The sequence below is a fragment of the Bidens hawaiensis genome, unplaced genomic scaffold, assembly GCF_021521415.1.
Source record: "Bidens hawaiensis isolate Kalapana, Puna unplaced genomic scaffold, B.hawaiensis_p1.1 tig00066778_1, whole genome shotgun sequence".
NCBI lineage: Eukaryota > Viridiplantae > Streptophyta > Magnoliopsida > Asterales > Asteraceae > Bidens > Bidens hawaiensis.
In genome coordinates, this window is record NW_027501861.1 from 35,232 (window position 1) to 54,430 (window position 19,199).

At 33.8% G+C, this 19,199-nt stretch overlaps 1 protein-coding gene and 2 pseudogenes across 3 annotated transcripts; 1 reads left to right on the top strand and 2 right to left on the bottom strand.

The window, feature by feature from the left end:
* The first annotated feature begins 3,517 nt into the window (after nt 1–3,517).
* On the top strand, nt 3,518–7,438 carry LOC143604801 (glycerophosphodiester phosphodiesterase GDPDL3-like; annotated as a pseudogene). The gene is made up of 9 exons (XR_013148360.1): nt 3,518–3,614; nt 4,356–4,649; nt 4,742–4,854; nt 5,021–5,522; nt 5,597–5,635; nt 5,739–6,023; nt 6,322–6,464; nt 6,549–7,035; nt 7,131–7,438. The product of XR_013148360.1 is annotated as a glycerophosphodiester phosphodiesterase GDPDL3-like (transcript).
* A 477-nt stretch (nt 7,439–7,915) lies between these two features.
* On the bottom strand, nt 7,916–10,190 carry LOC143604799 (FAD synthetase 2, chloroplastic-like; annotated as a pseudogene). The gene is made up of 6 exons (XR_013148359.1): nt 9,834–10,190; nt 9,669–9,749; nt 9,474–9,526; nt 9,130–9,265; nt 8,703–8,878; nt 7,916–8,474 (listed from the first exon to the last, which is right to left on the bottom strand). The product of XR_013148359.1 is annotated as an FAD synthetase 2, chloroplastic-like (transcript).
* A 5,402-nt stretch (nt 10,191–15,592) lies between these two features.
* On the bottom strand, nt 15,593–17,861 carry LOC143604798 (small ribosomal subunit protein eS8-like). Its single transcript, XM_077081174.1, has 5 exons — nt 17,822–17,861; nt 17,675–17,747; nt 16,753–17,080; nt 16,479–16,648; nt 15,593–15,756 (listed from the first exon to the last, which is right to left on the bottom strand). The coding sequence occupies exons 1-5, from the start codon at nt 17,823–17,825 to the stop codon at nt 15,681–15,683; spliced, it is 651 nt and encodes a 216-aa protein (XP_076937289.1). The 5' UTR covers nt 17,826–17,861; the 3' UTR covers nt 15,593–15,680.
* Nucleotides 17,862–19,199: the final 1,338 nt, after the last annotated feature.

Consider the following 19,199-nt stretch of genomic DNA (forward strand, 5'->3'; position numbering starts at 1 on the left):
GAATCGATCATGAATAGTTGATGAAAAGAGATCGACTGTGAATTGGGTTTCAATCAATTATCACATAGATTGTATGAAATCTTAGATGATCATTTGATGTTTGTAGAAAGGGCGGATTTGGTGTTTGTAACGACGAGATAATTGAACAAAAATGAAGGTGTTGAAGAATGAAACGGACAAATTGATATAATAGTAATTGAATGCAATTTAATTTATTTTTGATTTATTTTATTATTAAGAAATTCTAAGATTGCATTATATATATGGAAGCTAGTTCAAATAGACAAATAAAAAGACGTCATGTGTCCAAAAACGATGTTGTTTTAATAGCATTATAGATAGATGTTTTATTCTTTTATTATTTTAGAATTTTAATTATATTAATAATATTATGTTTTTTATTTAATATTTTACGTAATTTTAATTATTTATGTATTAAATATAATGTAATCTTAATATCAAATATATATATATATATATATATATATAGGATCAAGATCATTTGAGAACTTTATTTAATACTAGTTATAACCATTTAAGAATTAATGTAACTAGTTATTTATTAAATATAATGTAATCTTAATATCAAATAATAATCCAGTTAAAAATCATTTATTTAATACTAGTTATTTTTATTGTTTAAAAGTTTTAAGATTATTTATGTTTTTTAGTTGTTAATAATTGAACTCTTTGTATTTAATTAAAATTATTTAAGGCATCAAAATTCGTAAATAACGTGATGGCATTTAGAAGTTAGAACCATTTACATTATTGTTTAGCGGGCCCATCAGTTTAAAGGTAAACCCATTGCCTACTTTCTTAACCTGAAGCATAAAATTTTTTAGCCGGGCTATATCAAGTTGGGAGTTTAAAACACTAGCTTTATTTTACTAGGCCATAAATTCGCAATGCTATTCACTTCCACGCCAAATGCAATATATTATAATAATTTATTATAGACGAAATGAGAATCATCGTAATTCGTTAATGTTAGCGACAACCATAGTGATGGTGGAGGTGATTGTCCATTGTGCTAGTGTTGGTGTCGACAGTGGCTGTGGCGGCGATGGTGGTGGTGCCAAGTAGACATGGTGGCAATAGTAGTGGCGGCGTTGAGGCTGTGGAGGTGGTGTTGATGTTGGCAGTGGAGAAGTTTTTGCGTAACCCAATATAAATAATTTAAATGTGGTTTTTTCTATTAAAAAAACAAAAAGGAAAACGAAAAAAAAAAACATTGACTTATTTTAACCAGTTCTAAATCCATATAGTTTTATGTTGACCATTTTTTTGTGTATTATGGTGATGATCATGATGTTCATTTCAACCCGTTATGTATTATAGTGTTGCTAATTCAATTTATAATACAATACATGTTTACCAAAATCAACTATTTTTTCCCGCTTTGAATCAAGATTCATATGTTTAGTTTTTGGTAAACATGCTTATGTTTGAATGTAACTTTCAAGATTAGATTATTATACGTTAATCATCAATAACCTAAAGATGCATGTTTTACACGATAGCCTAGATTAAATTTTGTATGCATCTTATATTAAACATGAATTTTTGTTTTACATGGTCTCATTTTTTATTCAAAAAAACGCGTAATAGGTTAAATGTCATAATCACGATTTTGATGTTTCTTTCACATAGTGTAGTCTTTTTTACTATATTTGAGCCTTTCCTGCTATTTTCATTTCCCTGTCAATAAGGGCTCTACATCTTAACGCATATTTTTCTTGATTTCCGCTTATCTCTTTCTTTTACAAAGGTTTAGTAGTTTTTATAATTGCTAACTCTTACCCACTAATACTCTTATAATTACACCACTATCTATCATGAGACTCAAACTCTCAATCTTGTGAAGAAGTACATCACTTCTAACGGTGATGCCCGTATAAACATATACTCAAAAAGTTATTTTGATATAGTTACATGATGTTCAAAAGGAATATTTTAATGATTAGAGTATAAAATTCTACATCCATGAATAAACAATAAAATACCCTTTTCTTTTTACCATAATCTTTGTCCAAAATTGGTTGTATGAATTAATGACGGCATTTACCATTTTTTAGTGGTTGCGTGGCTTTTATCCTCACTTATCAAAATAATTTATCAATTTTAAAATGTGAAGGTTCAAAGTCAAAAAAACTTCCATATTTATAAGTGCAACTACTAAGAGTCTGAAATTCTGAATTTGTGTTCTCTAATGAACCCAAATCGTGTGGGCCATTAGGTTCAAAATGACGTGGCATTGGTCATCGCCTGCACGTCAGTTGAAGAATGCTATTGACTCATTTTGTTGGCTGTCCTCCAAAATCCAATATCCATCTACCAACCAATTTTTATTATTTATTTTTACTGTAAAATAACATGAAAACCCAAATGAAATGTAGAAAAAACACAAACTTTTATTTGTTAAAAAGAAATTGGACGCGGAATGGTAAATAAAGCGGTTAGTGAGACTAGAAAGTCTAGAAATACAAAAACAATTTTTGAAAATGTTGTTCCATTATCAATCTAGTTCGCTGATGATCAACCAGCAGCATCTAATGACCGACCAAACGAAATTATTTTAAGAGTACGTAATTGGGCTGGTTGTGTAGGCGGAACATGTATGTTTGGTCCGACTATGAGAATGCTAACAAGGCAAACCAAAGTAAAAAATGTGTATAACCAATACATGAAAACTTGAATATTTTTAAAGATACTAAAAGAAAAAAAAAAGATTTGATGCATAGAAGTTTGTTCTCATACACTTATTTTAGCTTTTTTTTAATGGTTAAATTGTACATCCATAATATGTATCACATGACCTTAATATTTTGACTCTTATCGTTTAAAAGAAACAATTAACGCCTTAATATACTAGAAGTTACTTGATATAAACTTTAGTATAAAGAAAATTTGACATCAAGTAGTTTTAAATCATAGTTTGGAGAGCTCAACTCCCTCGTTCGGCTAGGCGTAAGACTCCGTCTAGTGGTTTAATATTAAAAGGGTTTGTTAAAGTGTCACGTCGCTATCATACTAACACTGATCGAAGTTTAACTAACCCATATATTCACAAGTTTATAGACTTAGTTTTTTTTTTTAATGATTAAAATTTTACACTCTATATGGTAAACCCATGACCTCTTATATCACATCTTAAAGTGGAAATGAGTAATAAACTTATAGTGGTAACTAAAAAATTAAATAAAAAAAAGATAATAAAATTAATGAATGGTTAAAATGATGGACCACATCTCACCTTCAACATTCACCAGTTAAAGGCTTTGTGGAGACGCCCTTAACGCCCCCATTGACGACCGTGTTTGGTAGTGCAAGGAAGCTGAGGTGTACGCGGAAGTTTAGTTTTATTTTAATTTAATTGAATTAATGCCGCATTTAATAGAAAATAAATTAATATATGTCTACTTTTAGCATGCAACATTTTTCTTATATCTTCTTCTTCCTCATCACTACACTAATTCAGTCATCAAATCAAGTCCTGTCTCCTTCAGGTCTCGATATGCGGATACTCCGGTGGCTACTGCTTTTCTGCTCGGTCTGTTTCAGCGATGCCGGACGATCTAGAAACACTACTAGTGCATGGAAAACATTAAGCGGTATATTATATTATTTTTATTATTATTATTATTATTATTATCGTAACTGTTAATATTATTATTATATACTTTCGGTGATCTCGCATTGCTACTGTACGTGTTGTTTGCTTATTTGATTGATTGCATGTCACGCTTGATTTTAGTAATTGTTATTTTCGGAGATTAATGTGTAATCAGGCGTTTTAGTTTTGAATCAGGGCTCGAGTTTAAGGAGGAGATGTGATAAGCTGTTAAGCAACAATGGAGCTTATGAATTTAATTATGAAAATGTGTTATATTAAGTTACTTTTGTGAATAGGAGATTAGATGGCTAGGGTTTTGACTTTTTGATTTTTGCAATAGACAGTTTTCAGTTCTGAGAGCTTGAACTCGGCTCGTGAGTTTTTGCTTGGGCTCGTCTTGTTTTTTATTTATTAATTAATTTAAATGCATTTGAATTATATTTATATGTTGAGAAAAACCTTAAACGAGACTAAGCTTGGCTCGAGCTCAGCTATTCATTGTAAAGTTAATACATAGAAGTACAAAATAGTTAGACCTTAAGAATACCTAAAGCATGGGCTCGGGCTCAGCTTGTTTCGAGCTTTGTATCGATCTAATTTCAACTAGCTCGCGCGCAGATGGGCTTGTTTGCACCCATAGTAGTCATTGCCTTACAATCAGCTGATTCACTGAATTATAATATATGATTCTGCGGTGGTACTTCAGGATTATTGATATGCAAGTTGTTCTGTTTTGCAGGAAACCGGCCTGCAGTCGTAGCACGAGGTGGCTTTTCAGGATTATTTCTAGACTCCAGTAGTGAGGCATATGATCTTGCTAAGGCGACGAGTGTATCCGATTTGATCTTGTGGTGTGATGTGCAATTAACTAAAGATGAAACTGGGATTTGCTTTCCGAATCTTAATCTTGAAAACGCTTCTAATATTAACGAAGTGTTTGGTAATAGAAGCAATACATACACTGTCAATGGTGTACCTGTGAAAGGATGGTTTCCTGTTGACTTCTCACTCGATGATCTACAAAAGGTCTCCTGTAAGTCAAATTCGTACTTATAAATCTCTCGAAGTTGAATACTTGAACGGTATCATGTCTTGCAATTAATGATATTTTTTTATATTGAACAGTAATGCAGAACATCGACTCCCGAACTCCATATTATGATCGCTCGTATGCGGTCCTAGATGTTAAATATGTCATGAGAATGAAACCAAGAAGCCAACTGTGGTTGAATATCCAGGTGATTATTATCACTCTTTACATTATCAACTGCATAAAGTTACCAACTATATTAGTTAAGTGAGAAGTATAATACAAGTCAACAGAACACATGAATAGTTAACTGTGACAACTAACTGTCTTAACAGAATTATACTGATGCAGTAATACTTTTTATGTTTTTGCAGAATGATGCATTTTTCAGGCAGCACAATTTGAGTATGAGAAGTTTTGTGATTTCTGCTTCCAAAACTGGTGGTGTGAAATATATTTCATCACCTGAGGTGAACTTTTTAAAAAGCATTGTGAAAAGATTCAGATCAAGCACTACAAAACTAGTTCTCAGATTTTTTGGGCTGGATGAAACCGAACCATCAACCAATCAAACATATGGATCTCTTCTGAAAAATCTGACATTTATCAAGCCATTTGCTTCCGGGATTCTGGTTCCTAAATCATACATATGGCCTGTGGATAAAGGCATGTATTTACAACCGTTTACATCATTGGTCTTGGATGCTCACAAGGAGGGTCTAAAAGTTTTTGCTTCAGATTTTATGAATGATGTGCCAATCGCGTATAATTACAGTTATGACCCTGTATCAGAATATTTGAATTTTGTAGACAATGGGAAATTTTCTGTAGATGGTGTGCTTTCTGATAACCCAATAACTCCATAAGCTGCTTTTGGTATGTTTGGAACCTTTAAATTTCCTTAGGTTAGTTCAATTATTTGATTAACTAATGATTCTCCATTTATGCAGATTGCTTTTCTCACATGAAGACAAATGAATCACATAAAGGTCGGTTATTCCATATATTATACGCGTCTACATAATCGGTTAATATTTATCTTTCTCTTTTAAAAAATGTTAATCATATATCTCTCCTGTAACATTGTTTCAGTGAACTTTTCAATTATATCATTTGAAGGAGCAAGTGGGGACTTTCCTGGATGTACTGATTCAGCATACATGAAAGCTGTTTCAGATGGTGCAGACATTATCGACTGTCCGGTTCAGATGACACGTGATGGAGTACCTATTTGTCTAGGTTCTATAAACCTCATTGATAGAACTACAGTCGTTAATTCAGAATTCAGCAATCTTACTTCAAATTTTCCCGAGCTTCATTCTGGTAATGGAATATATACTTTCAGCCTCACATGGAGCCAAATTAAGAGCTTGAGACGTAAGTAGTTTATTCACCCTTCTGTGCTATTAACAGGAATAATAGATATAATCTCACTGCAGTCATGTTTCCTCATGCAATACTTGAACCAAAATATTTATCAATCATTTTTTGGTCTATTTTTCCTTTCAGTTTACTACAATGAATTTATGCATAAAATTTCAAAATTGACTATTGGACTCGATGTTAATATTTTACTTGTCCTTGTGAACAAAGCACGAAATGTTTAGAGTTGTGCTTTTAAACAATGTATATAACTAATCTGATATTTCATTGTTTTCCTTTCTTGATATTTTAGCTGTAATGTCTGAACCATTTGCTAACAGCACTTTGTACCGGAATCCGAAGTTCAAAAATGATGGGAAGTTTATGACTTTGTTTGACTTTTTGGACTTTGCAAATAATGCTACTTCTGTTTCTGGTGTCCTCATCAATATGAAGGTGAGCTAATACCAACAAAAAGGCACGCCTTTTTTATCCAATAAAATTGTGACACATAATCATCCAATAATACTCAACTTGCAGAATGCAGCCTACCTAGCAGAAAATCATGAACTAAGCGTAACAGACGCTGTATTGGACGTCTTGAATAAGTCAAGTTATAGAAACAACATGCACAAAAAGATATTAATCCAGTCTTCAGAAAGTAAGGTTCTGAAGCTATTCAAGGAAAGAAGCAACAGGCATGAGCTTGTTTATGAAGTTGATGAAAACATCCGTGATGCCTTAAACTCAACCATTATAGAAATCAAAGATATTGCCAATTCAGTTATTATTGGGAAGGTATCTGTCTACACACGCAATTATGGGTATCTTTTTGGTCAAACAGATGTCGTGGATAAATTTCACGCGTTTAAGCTTCCTGTATACGTGCAAATAATGAGCAACGAATTCGTATCAATCGCATGGGACTTTTTTTCAGACCCGTATGTTGAAATAAACACATTTGTAACTGCAGCTGGTGTTGATGGAATTGTTACAGCTTTCCCAGCTACCGCCGCCAGATACAGAAGTAAGTTTGCTACATTTTCAGATATCTTCAAAAGTTAGAGGTCTTGTTACTAGTCTTTGAAATTTATTAATTTTTTTTTCTTGTGGGAACTACAGGGAACAAGTGTCTGCAATTACCAGATGATGAGGTCCCAAATTATGCAAGATCTGCAGTGCCTGGGCAACTGTTGGGATCCATGAATCCTTGGTCGATGCCGCCAGCTGCAGCTCCCAACCCGGTCCTGAACGATAGTGACCTGGGAGACCCACCTATACAACTAGCTACAAGGAGCGCACCTCCACCTTCTAGTAACATGCCAATAGCCCCGTCTCCGAGTGGTCAACCACCAAAAGTTGTAATGAGAACTCTGCTCTGTTTGTTGGCAGTTGTAGTAGGAGGTGTATTGATGTACTGATAAACATATATAAACACCCAACATGATTATTAATAGATTTTATAAAAACGTATTTTCTTTTGCATCAGCGGAACTAGAGAGGGGTCCAAAGGGTCTGTTGACCTCTAGCATGCCAAATTTCCTATTAATGGGTATCCAATGTTATCACTTTCTTATAGTTTGACCTCTTAAATTGTCGCCTGTAAAGTAGTTCAAACAAGTGTTAGAAGAAATTATTGTGATCCCCAGGATGAAGCAATATGACCACTTTGGTCTTTTTCAAACTATATGCATTTACATTATAATTTATAAATATATAAAAATAAACGTATGAACCAAAGCTGTATTTATGTAATAGCTTTTCACAAAACATGTCTTTCATATAAAAACTAATAATAAAGTCGGCCCAAATCGTCCAACCAGCATAACCAAACCAACTTGGATAAGTTTTCCAGGGTTGATTTGTAAACTGAACCAAACCAAACCGTGCACATGCGTAACAAATCTACAACCTGAAAGTTAATAAGTTAATAGAATATAAATGTAACCATATATTCCACTTTCAATAACTGTTTTCAGGCACCAAACTCAATATTCAGGTATCTCAAGTCTCCAGAAGGAATGTCAATACAATCTATCTCTACCAACTCTAAATGAATATTATCCGTGTCAACGACTACTCTACAAGGTACAACATTTTCATTTTCTTTACCAAATACGATACTGCAATTCTCGTATACGCCTTCTTTAGGTGGAAGATTCAGTAAACATGATTTTGGAAGCGATATCTGTTCTTGTTGCTGATAAAACTTTGGTCATCATTTAGAATTAATATTAGACGATGGTGGCGACCAAGAAGCTCAGATACATAATTCATGTCTCCCTCTGAAAGCGCATAGCGAACACGAGTAGATGACACCTGTCCTCTTTCTTTAGCGTCAGTGAATTCTTTGTTTAATATGATCTGTTGTTGGTCCATCACGTGCCTCTATACCGTACTCTTCACATAATCTTGACAGCTCAGATGCATCTCCTGAGGCTCTGTAACCAAACCGATAGTTTTCGCCTGCATATAATAAGATCTACAGTTAGACTTTTGATGATCAAATTATTAAAGTAGCACATGTATGAAGTAAAATTACTATACTATTTGATAAACAGTTTTGTTACCTTAAATAATTATATAATCGTAATTCGTAAGAAAAAGCAGGTTAACAAGTATCAAAACCGAATAAGATAAATACTTTTAAAGCCCACACCTCAACACCCGTTTAATAGATTCAAGTTTATGTACCTGCAACAACACCACGTACACCGAGCTCTTTTGATAACTTCTCCACAAACTGGCGTGGGGTCAGATTTCTCACTTTAGAGAACTCGACTTCAAGCTCTGTTGGTGTCACTTCTCCACACCAACTAGACCATGATGAAAGCACCCGTTCTCGATCACATTTAGCCACTACAGGAGCCCTGTTTAAACCACTTAGATTTCAGACTTTTTGAGACATAGAGGTGCCAATACTTTTGTCTCCAATTTTCAAAACTAGTAAACAACCAATGTCTAATACAGTTTTAGAAATTAGTCGATTGCAAATATGATTATTTTTAAATTAAGAGGTTTAAAAGGTTGTAAGCATTTTAATACACATTAGGCAACTTCTGACCCGTTATCAATAAAAAATACAACCCTATTGACCCGTTTACATGAATGGGTCACATACCTGGGTTCCCAGCCAAGAACTTCAGCCATTCCAGTAAATGATAGCAGGAATGGAATGCCTGCCTTTGCTGCTTGGATAGCAAGCTCACGATGACCGATATGCAGTGCATCAAACTTTCCCAGAGCTACTATCCCTCCTATAAAATTAAATTAAACTGTTAACATAAACAACAGAACATAATATTTAAAATCTGAGGTTTGTTAAAAAGAACACCTTTTGTTGGGGTATTATTTACATGATGTTATAAGGAATAAATATGTAAAAGTAGGCCCATTCACAAATAACAAGAGTGACAATAATAATAAAGATAATAATAATAATAATAATAATAATAATAATAATACCTGCCACAGATGACAACTGTTCAGAGCGTGATGTGCCATCATCTTCCTGTTGGCTTTGCCCAATTAAAGTTAAACAGACATATTAGAAACTAAAAATACACACCAAACAATGAACGAAACAAAAGGTAAAAATGAAGTGAAGTGGACGATATCAATCGATTTTGCCACCCAAAGAAGTTCTTATGAAATGTATACCTTGTTGCTTTCATATCCGAAGAAGATAAAGAAAGAACCCTTCTAGAAGCTTCATGCATTGTACTTGGTAACCTAATACCCCTACACAAATGCAAACATCGAGATCCGTTCAGCCATAGTTTTATATACCATCCCAACAAATAATTTATACAATTTATTTCTTACCCGTTTAGGTGAACAAACAACTTCTGATTCATGAGCATTGCTTGTTTCATGTGGATCAAACTGCACTACAATGAAATTGCAATAGCTGCCACAAATGTGATCCCAAAGGCCATGAAAGCTGCCATTATTTACATTTTACAGTCAAAGAAATTCAAACGCGTGTAGCTACAGTATCAGCTTAAGACAATAAAAACCTTGAATCATGTTTTTCAAAAAGGGAACTTGAATAAAGAAGATAAAACGGTCAGCGTTGTAAAACTCGCTAGGCGCTAGTTTCTTCATTTTATATATAATTTTCAAAATACACACACACACACATCAAACCCTCGTTTGATCATTTTTTGTTGCTTTTTTACAAACCCCGGTATTTCGAACCCTCGTTTGATCATCTTTTGTTACTAAAACTTGAACAGGTCGATGCCGATGCTTAAAACTCGGGTTAGGACCAATTTTGACCGGCTACTAATTTTTGGGTCCGATTGCATTGACCAATTAACGATTAACCCGGTTAGCGGTTTTGATACATTGACACCAAAAGTGTTATGAATCTAATTTTCAAATTATATAAATCAAGATTATCAGATTTTAAAAATGAATCACTGAGACATAAAATTAACTAACTATCTAAGGTATTTAATAACTTATTATTAGTTACATAACTCTGGTTTGTAATTAACAATAGCAATGATGAAATTGTACAAGCTAACTTTTATAAGTTAGCAAGCAGAGAACTAGTTTAGCTTTCAGTGATTCACCAATAACAAGATAAGATGCCCCAGAAAACAAATAATTAAAAAAGACAGCTATAAACAATGCCTTTGAGCTATTGATGAATACAATAATAATAGTACATGAAAGAAGCCAGATGTGAAATAAAAACTGACCGGAAATGAAGTCCGGTTATCCTCCGATTTAGGTTGGGTGTGCGGCTGCGTACAAACGGAGTGACTGCAGCTGCAGATGTAGAAATAGAAAGTAATCAACAACGTTCGTTCAATAGCCTCATAGACCTGTTTTCTATCTTGTTAGACAAAAAGTCTACTACTATTCCTTGGTATTATATTTCATCCCTTGGGATTGTCTTTTATCATATATGCTCTCTAGTAACAATGTATATTATTGCTATTCCGGATGGCAGAGCCTCTTGCCTTTGGAAGTAGAGGTGCACAAACCGGTTTTTTTTAAAAAACCGGTTCGGTTATTAACCGGACCGGTTTTTTTTGGCCCGGAAAAAAACCGGTTCGGTTAATAACCAGACCGGTTAATAACCGGTTTTTGTCTGTCAAAACCCTAACCGGTCTAACCGGTTAGGACCGGTTTAGAAACCGGTTAGAACCGGTTAATAAACCGGTTTTTTTATTAACCGGTTTTTTAATAACCGGTTTTTAGGTTAACCGGTTTTTTTTTTTTTTTTTTAATAACCAATATAATCTTTTTTTTTTTTAATAACCATTATTTTTTCACAGTATAAACAAACCGGTAACTACAAGACAAACCGGTAACTACAAGGCAAAACGGACTGACCGAAGCCATTCTTTGCTTTCGTTGTTAGGGTTCTTTGCTTGGAAGATGAGTATGAGTGTGTGTTGGTGAATGTGTTTTCAACAAACCAAAGATTAAAAACACATAACTTTCATTTATAGTTTTTACATTAAAAATACAAACATTAAATCGTTATCGTATATTCGTAACTCAAAAATACAAACATTAAAGAATGCTTAGACACGATTACATGAACAACTTGCTGTTTCTTACTCATTATTTGCCTCCATGTTTGCTGTTTCTTTAACTAATTTTCTTCGCTACCCGATCCCGAGCTATTTCTTAGGTAATCGTCGTACGCGGCTTCTTCATCGGTCATTGGTTGAGTGTGTCCTTCATTGACCTCGTCTTCATACAAGCCCGCCTCATACTCCATTTCCCCCTCGAGTGAGCGTTGATGTTGTGCCCTATCTAAAGAGTCCAAGTAATCCTTGTAGCAAATCGACATCTCTATAGCTGGTGGAGTGAGTCGAGTCCTCCTAATCGATATAACCCTGCCAGAAACAGAAAAAGCAGACTCCGAAGCTACCGTGGAAGCTTGGACCGTTAGTAAATCTTTGGCCATGGCGGCGAGGATCGGAAACTCATCCTCCTTACCTCTCCACCAAGCCAGCAAATCAAGACTTCTAAATTCATCCGGAGTCATGTGTTTCACAAAGTTGGTACCACCATACCTTTCAAGTTCACTGCTTGGGGTGTTTACTCCACTTGTATGCACACAAACACAAATCAACATATATAGTGGTAAATATCAAACATATATAACCGATTCATAGAAACTATTCTTCGTGTTTGTTGAGTTTTCTTAAAAAAGAAAAAAAAATGTGTAAGCCATTTTCAAGTTTTTTTAAGAAAAGTCATATTTGGAGGACTAATTGGTAATTTTCTTAATATCATCAAATAAGCCCAGCCTAGGCGGACCAAACACCAACACATGTACCGTGTTTCAAACCCCACTTCAGACCAGAATCACAAGACACAATTCGAACTGGGTATGTCAATTAGATCTGTTATCATAACTGAACACATGCTTCTGTTGATTTGGTTGAGTAAATCTTTACATATTCGGTGGACCTATAATGCCCATCACATGTTCGACGAAATGCCTGTTAGAAATTCATATGAGAATACATACATTTAATCATAATCAAGTTGGCTGGGGTTGTTTTGGGATAGGACCTAGTGGATATATACTGTTTGTCCATACTTAAGAAGAGCCTTTAATTTGATCAGCGTACTATTGATGTTGATGTCATATGCTTTGGTTGTTAGCTTCATCAGTTTTTATTTGTTCTTTCAGCTTTATTTCTACATATTACAAAATTTTTTTAAAAAAAGATTTGTATATGATAAAAGTCCCATTTCAGTTTTACTTCTGATTTTGAAATATACAATCAGGGTATGAAAAATAAGTTTTTTAGTACTACATTAGTGAAGCGCCTTATTGTTATGTGTGATTAACTACGGACTTGATAACATTACATACGACAAGTATTAGTCATGTCATATATGATGCTTCAGCCTTCAGTATTCGGGTACTGATTTGGATAATGATTATAAAAGATCGTTTCTTGTTACATGTGTTCATCACTTTAGGATGGATTTTTTTCTTGCAGTTGCTTTGGCATTTTCAGAGTTGTTTAGCATGCATGTTTCGGTTTTTAAGCAGTTAGGATGACGTCTTAGTTGACAGTATATTTTGTCGAACAAATGTAGTATTAAATTGGTCTTGCAATAGCAATTTTGTATTGTTTAGTGCATTAGCCTGCATGGTTTAATAATTCTTTTTGACCATTTTAAGAAGAAAAAAAAATAGCTCCCTTTTTCTTATATTATTCTAACTTGACAATCGATGAGTTGGTTCTTCTGTAACTTCAGTTTTTTGACAGTTGATAGTATAAAGCTAGATGGGATTGTGCTTTCCCTCGACGCCTCAAAGGTTGTTGATGACTGTGGGTTTGTTCCTTGGTGGTTCGTCCCTATTTGGTGTTGGTTTGTATCTTTCTTATGTACATGTTGCTCCTCAACAAGCCCGGATACAAGCCCGAAATGATTACGTCAGAGATAGATTGAAAAAGAAATATGGGTATGACATGTTCACTCCCCAGCACAAAAAAGACTAAATTCACTTGATGATGTGCAGGTATGTTCTATATGAATGTTTACATAAATTTCTATTACTACTAGTTCCATGAAATTTAAATGACACCGTACTAAAAACGCGTATTTTATAGGATATAACCTTGATATTTCAGCTTGATTTAATGTATTTGTTTCATTTCTGAGATTCTGTTTTAATAACTTTTTAACTTATTTTCTGTATGTTCATTTGCAGTTTGATAAATCCAACAATGCGGCGACTTTTTCTTGTTGGATCTACAATCACATGGATGCCTCAACGCAATAAGAAAGAGATTTTTTTTTCATTATTAAAGATTAAATCACTCATGTAAAAGATATAAGAGAAATATCTGCATACTATACTACAGAACCCCTGTTTAGGTGCTCCTGTTGGATATTAGACTATTGATCACTGTGGTGCAGGTAAATACATGTAGCCTTCAATTCAGTGGCGGATCCAGGAAAATTTCTCACAGGGGTTGGAAATTTTGGATGCCGGTTGTCTACCAGTGAATATTAAATTTTTCCGGTATCTTCGGGTCGGGTCACATAAAAAAATAAAGTTAAATTATAAATACAAAACAAAATTACGTCAACTGTGAGGCGCATTGAGACAACAAGCTAGGCCCCAAGTTGGTGCACTTTACGTATGTGATAAAAATATGAATAAACTTTGCGTCCCGTTTTACGTATATGATAAAAATATGAATAAACTTTATATATTTTTATATATTGTTTATAGAAACAAAATGGCCAAAGCCAAAAACTTTTACTATATATATAAAATATAATACTATTGTGTAAAATAAAAAGATTAAATAATAAGATAACAAAATAAAGTAAAAAAAAACTAGTTAATTCAGAAAAAGAAATATACGATAACTTGGTTAAAACTAAAATAAATAACTTAAGTTTGTTTAATTTTAAGTAATTTAATATTTATGTGGTATTTATTGTTGAAAATTAAAAACTGAAAAAGATATAAGTAGGTAAAAAAAACACGTGCAGTGTCATTATAGACAGAAAAAATCAACTTTATTACTTTAAGTCAAACTCCTCTCCTCTTTCACTCATCCATTCCCTGCATCTTCAAACTCACCGGAAAAGTTTCCGGCGTTATTGCTTTTGCTCAGTTCCATACTTTCTCCTTTTTTCAGTAGTTCACAGGGGTCGGTGTCAAAATTTCACAGGGGTCGGTCAGGATTTTTCCGTATATATAACACTAATTATTTTTTTCTTACAGGGTACGGCCGACCCCGGTAGTCGAACCGTAGGTCCGCACCTGGCCTTCATAACATTATTTTTTGATGAATTGTGACACTTATCAGTTAACCAAATATATTTCTGATATAGATGTGGAGGAGCAAGTGGTTAATGAATTGAACTGTTTGTTTACTTAGATTTAGAAATAACTAGGGGGTGTCTCGGATTTGGCTTGTAAAAATCCCGACTAGGCGCCGATTAATCGTCGAGTAATCCCACTTAATCCCTATTAATTGATAGTCACCACCCCACCATCCGACTAGTGATTACTAGAACATTGAATACAATAATCTGAAACCATTTTTTAAGCAATCTGAACAACCCTTTAAAGATGATAACTGATTGTATGATATCAATGTCAAAATACAAACACAGAAGAGGTCAACGAGTTATCACTAAAATTTCATGTTTTATGTATAAGCATTTTAAGCCGAATCTGAGTGTTTTAAACCAACTAAACTATACAAACATATCAACTTTGGCAGTTTGCAATTGAACAGTTTGATTGTCTGACTCTTCATACAAACTATAATTGTAAAAATTTCAACTAAGGCTGGGTTGGTTTTACCAACACAACTCATTTATTGAAACACTTGACGGTTTACCTAAAAATTTTCAACAAAACTAACCAAACCATACATAACCATTTTTTTGAACAGCGATCCACAAACCAGACATAACTACTGTGTTGAAAGATAATTTGTGTAGAAAATGTGCATTTGGAAATGTCTGACAGTGCATTTTAAAAGATAAGTTGTGTAGAAAATATAGAAAACCATAATACTGAATGAATAGTGCTAGTATTAATAGAAAGATGAAGTTTACAAAGACCCAAAACATTCATAAAGTTGCACTTTAACAAACAAACGCATCAAAATTTCAGTTTCATGCCTTGCAGAGTAAAGAAAAAGAAAATAAAACTTAAGCAGCACCCTTCCCTTTCTTCTTCTGGAGCTTCTTCATGTAGAACTCAAGCTCCTTACCCTCCAAGATATATCTGCCAACACAAAAATACATTAAAACACCATAAAGAGAAAATCGAGCTATGTTTTATCTACAAATCAGTTAGGTAAGTTAGATGAGATAATTGATACAAGTACAATGGATCAGATGACTAATTAAGTACAATAGATCAGATAACTAATCAAGTAAGATGGATAAAACAGTGTACTCAAATGCATAGAATCAGAATTCACTATTTATTTTAATTAATTCTTCAAAGATAAGATTGTTATGTGCAACTGTTTATCTAGCCTTGATAATTTCATGCAGCTTACTTCAATTGTTAGTTACTTGAGTTTGGTCTTTCTACTTGTCTAGATAGTGGACGAGTGGGTCGCCTATGGATACTCTTGTTAATCTATTTCATGTAAGCTAATAAAAAGACTCGTACTTTGATTGACAGACAAAATTGTTACAACTCCACTTCTGTTCTGTCATTCTCTTATTTATAGGCTTACAAAAAAAGTTTAACATGAACTGAAAGGAACATGAACCCTCAGCCACTGCCCAACACAAAGAGCTGACCATTAATTTAGGGTACATGAACTTATCAATAATAAATGAACATCATGGGCATTGAACTGCTCCATCGTCAAATGAGGTTAAGCATGTAACAAAGACATTATATAAACAAGGGTGCTTGTTTGCCGGTTTTGGCTTAATAAAACGAATATCGCATATGAAAATACAAAACTATAAATATAAATAAACACATACCCATCAGCACGACCACATTGGCCAGGGCGTGATGAGATAGCAGCCAAAAGACGACCACTTGAAAACTGCTCTTCAACATGAGAGTCGAGTTTACGCTCCTCTTGACGTTTCTCCAATTTCCTCACAACATGGTTACTCTTCTTCGCCTCCTCAGTGGCAGCTTCTGCCTCCTAAAAAACAAATTTTAAATTGTCAGTTTCTTTGAAAATCATCAAAAATGTGTAACCCTTTATACTAAAATGTTCATATAGCCTAAATAAAAAAAACAACTCACTTCTCCCTCTTTCTTAGCAGCAGCTTTCTTCTTGCGACCAATATCAACACCATAGTGTTGTAGATACCATTGTTTAAATGGTGCAGCATCAACTTGAACAATGGCACTTTTCACTAAGGTTTGAGTTCTGACCAACTCATTGTTTGACGCATTGTAAACCACATCGAGAATACGGGTCTTGCGGGTTACAGCCTCACTACCCCAAGAGTAGTTACCAGTATCTAACCTCAATGCACGCCACTTAACGTTGCCACCTCGAACCCTGACTCTCCTAACAGTCTTGTTGCTGGAAATCTTGGTGTTTGCAGGCTGCCTTCCGAGCTCATACCTTTACAGGAAAAAAAAAAGTATTTATGTATTTAATAATAGATGGTTATATGTTTAAACTTAGTGGAACAAGCCAGAAAACTTAAACAAGCATGTTCAAATCTAATCTTTCTATAAACCTTCCCAAAACTACTTTCAGCAAAACACAACAACTTAAGTTTCTAAAAAAAAAGATGTAAAAGATAAATTCTGAGAATAAATAACTTAATCAATGATAAATGGAAGTGCATATAACATATGGATAAAAAAAAGAAAAAAAAAATTGTTTTTCAAGCTTTTGTTTGATAAAAATGAAACTATAAGTAACATAAAAGTCAAAAATAAATCCATTTCTGTGGACAAAAAAAATCACATACTTAAATGCACAAATAAGAATATGTTGCCAATCAACTTTAAACCCACATCATCATAAGTGGATAAACAAGTAATAAATCAACCAAAGTGGTGCATTTTGAAAGCAGACAAACCCTAATTAGTGTAACTATAACATAGCACAAGTAGTTTCTATAACTTAATTCTATACATAAACAGCATGAAACAAGAAGCCAGAAATTTGTAAAAACAAAAACTAATTTGAATTGAATTTAAAACATACTTTCGCTTCTTTCTCCAGGCCTTCTTCTTGCCACCAGTGGCACGTCTCTTGTGCATAGAGTCTCTTGAGATACCTGCAAATAGAAGTCAGCAATGAGCTCATAATCATAACATGACGAAGCAGAATATCAAATCAGACGTGACGTACCCATGTTTGCAGATCGGAAGAGAAGAGAAGTGCAGTGTTTGGTGGCGGAATGCTTTAATAAGATGAACCCTTGTCTCTATAAAACCCTAGTCCAGAGGTTCAAATGGGCTCCTTAAATGCATAATTAGTCGTTTGGCCCAAACACTATCATTTTAGTCCAACAAGGTTTATTTATAATTAATTAATTATATGTTCACATTTGACCTTAACATTGTAGAATAATAATTTCATGGATAATCACTCTATTCAAACCTCTTATTCATTCAACACTTACAAACCAAAGTTGAATTGAGTCAGGAATGACAAGCTCGAGTTTAAAGCACGTTTGATTAATGAACGAGGTTGAGCCCAAAATTCAATTATTGAGCTCGCAAGCCTTAACAAGTATACTCTTTATGTATTTTTTACTTCATATAATATGTATATTGATTATTATGTATAGCAAAAATAAATAAATTATATATTTTATGCTATATAGAAGATATATAATTATATATATATATAATAGCTGTAGATGTATATTAATCAATAAGCAATTAACGTGTCAAGTTCGAGCTGAGCTCAAGCTTAAAAACTACTCAAGAACCAAACTCGAGTTCAAGCTCTTATAAGTTAAACGATGTGAGCCCGAGCTTAGTCGACCTCAAACTCAACTCAGCTTGTTTACACCCTTGATTTAAGAGTTAGGTTTAAAGTTTAGAGTTATGTTTTTTTCTACATAAATTGGAAGTAATAAGATAATAGAATTGTTTTTAAACTAGTAGATGATGGTGATTCATACAACATTGGTTATTTGTTGTCACCCCCAAGCTGGGCTTTAACGGTCTTTGCTAGGTCTGCTTGGCACTGCTCACCTAAGCCAATCGTTACTGACACACCTCTAGTTGTTGCTCCGCCATGTGTCAATGATTTTGTTATGATATGTGAACTATAATTAAAAATTAAGATCGTCTTATTTAAAACCCATGTTTATGTATACCAATTTTCAAACCAAAATCACTAATAAGCATGAATTCTTAATCTAAAATAATACTCTAAACTAGGATATGCTCAAGTTCGGGGTTGAAACCAGTTTTTACAACTTGGGTTTGTAATCCTACTTAAATTCATGAGCAGTTTCTAAGGCAAGAGAGACCAATTCCATCCTTCCTAATTCATCCCAATATCATCTACGTGGCCTATATCATCTGAATTGAAGATCTTGTGATGTCGAGGCGCGACTAATCTTCTCGAATCATACCCGGGATGTAGAGTATTGCATTTTTCAGTTTTCTCATGTGTTTTAGAACGAATTATTTGTAATTGTCTTTTATTAATCTTTGAGTATTGATGTCTAATATTACTGTGCACTCCGTCGGTTTAGGTTTATTTCAATCAG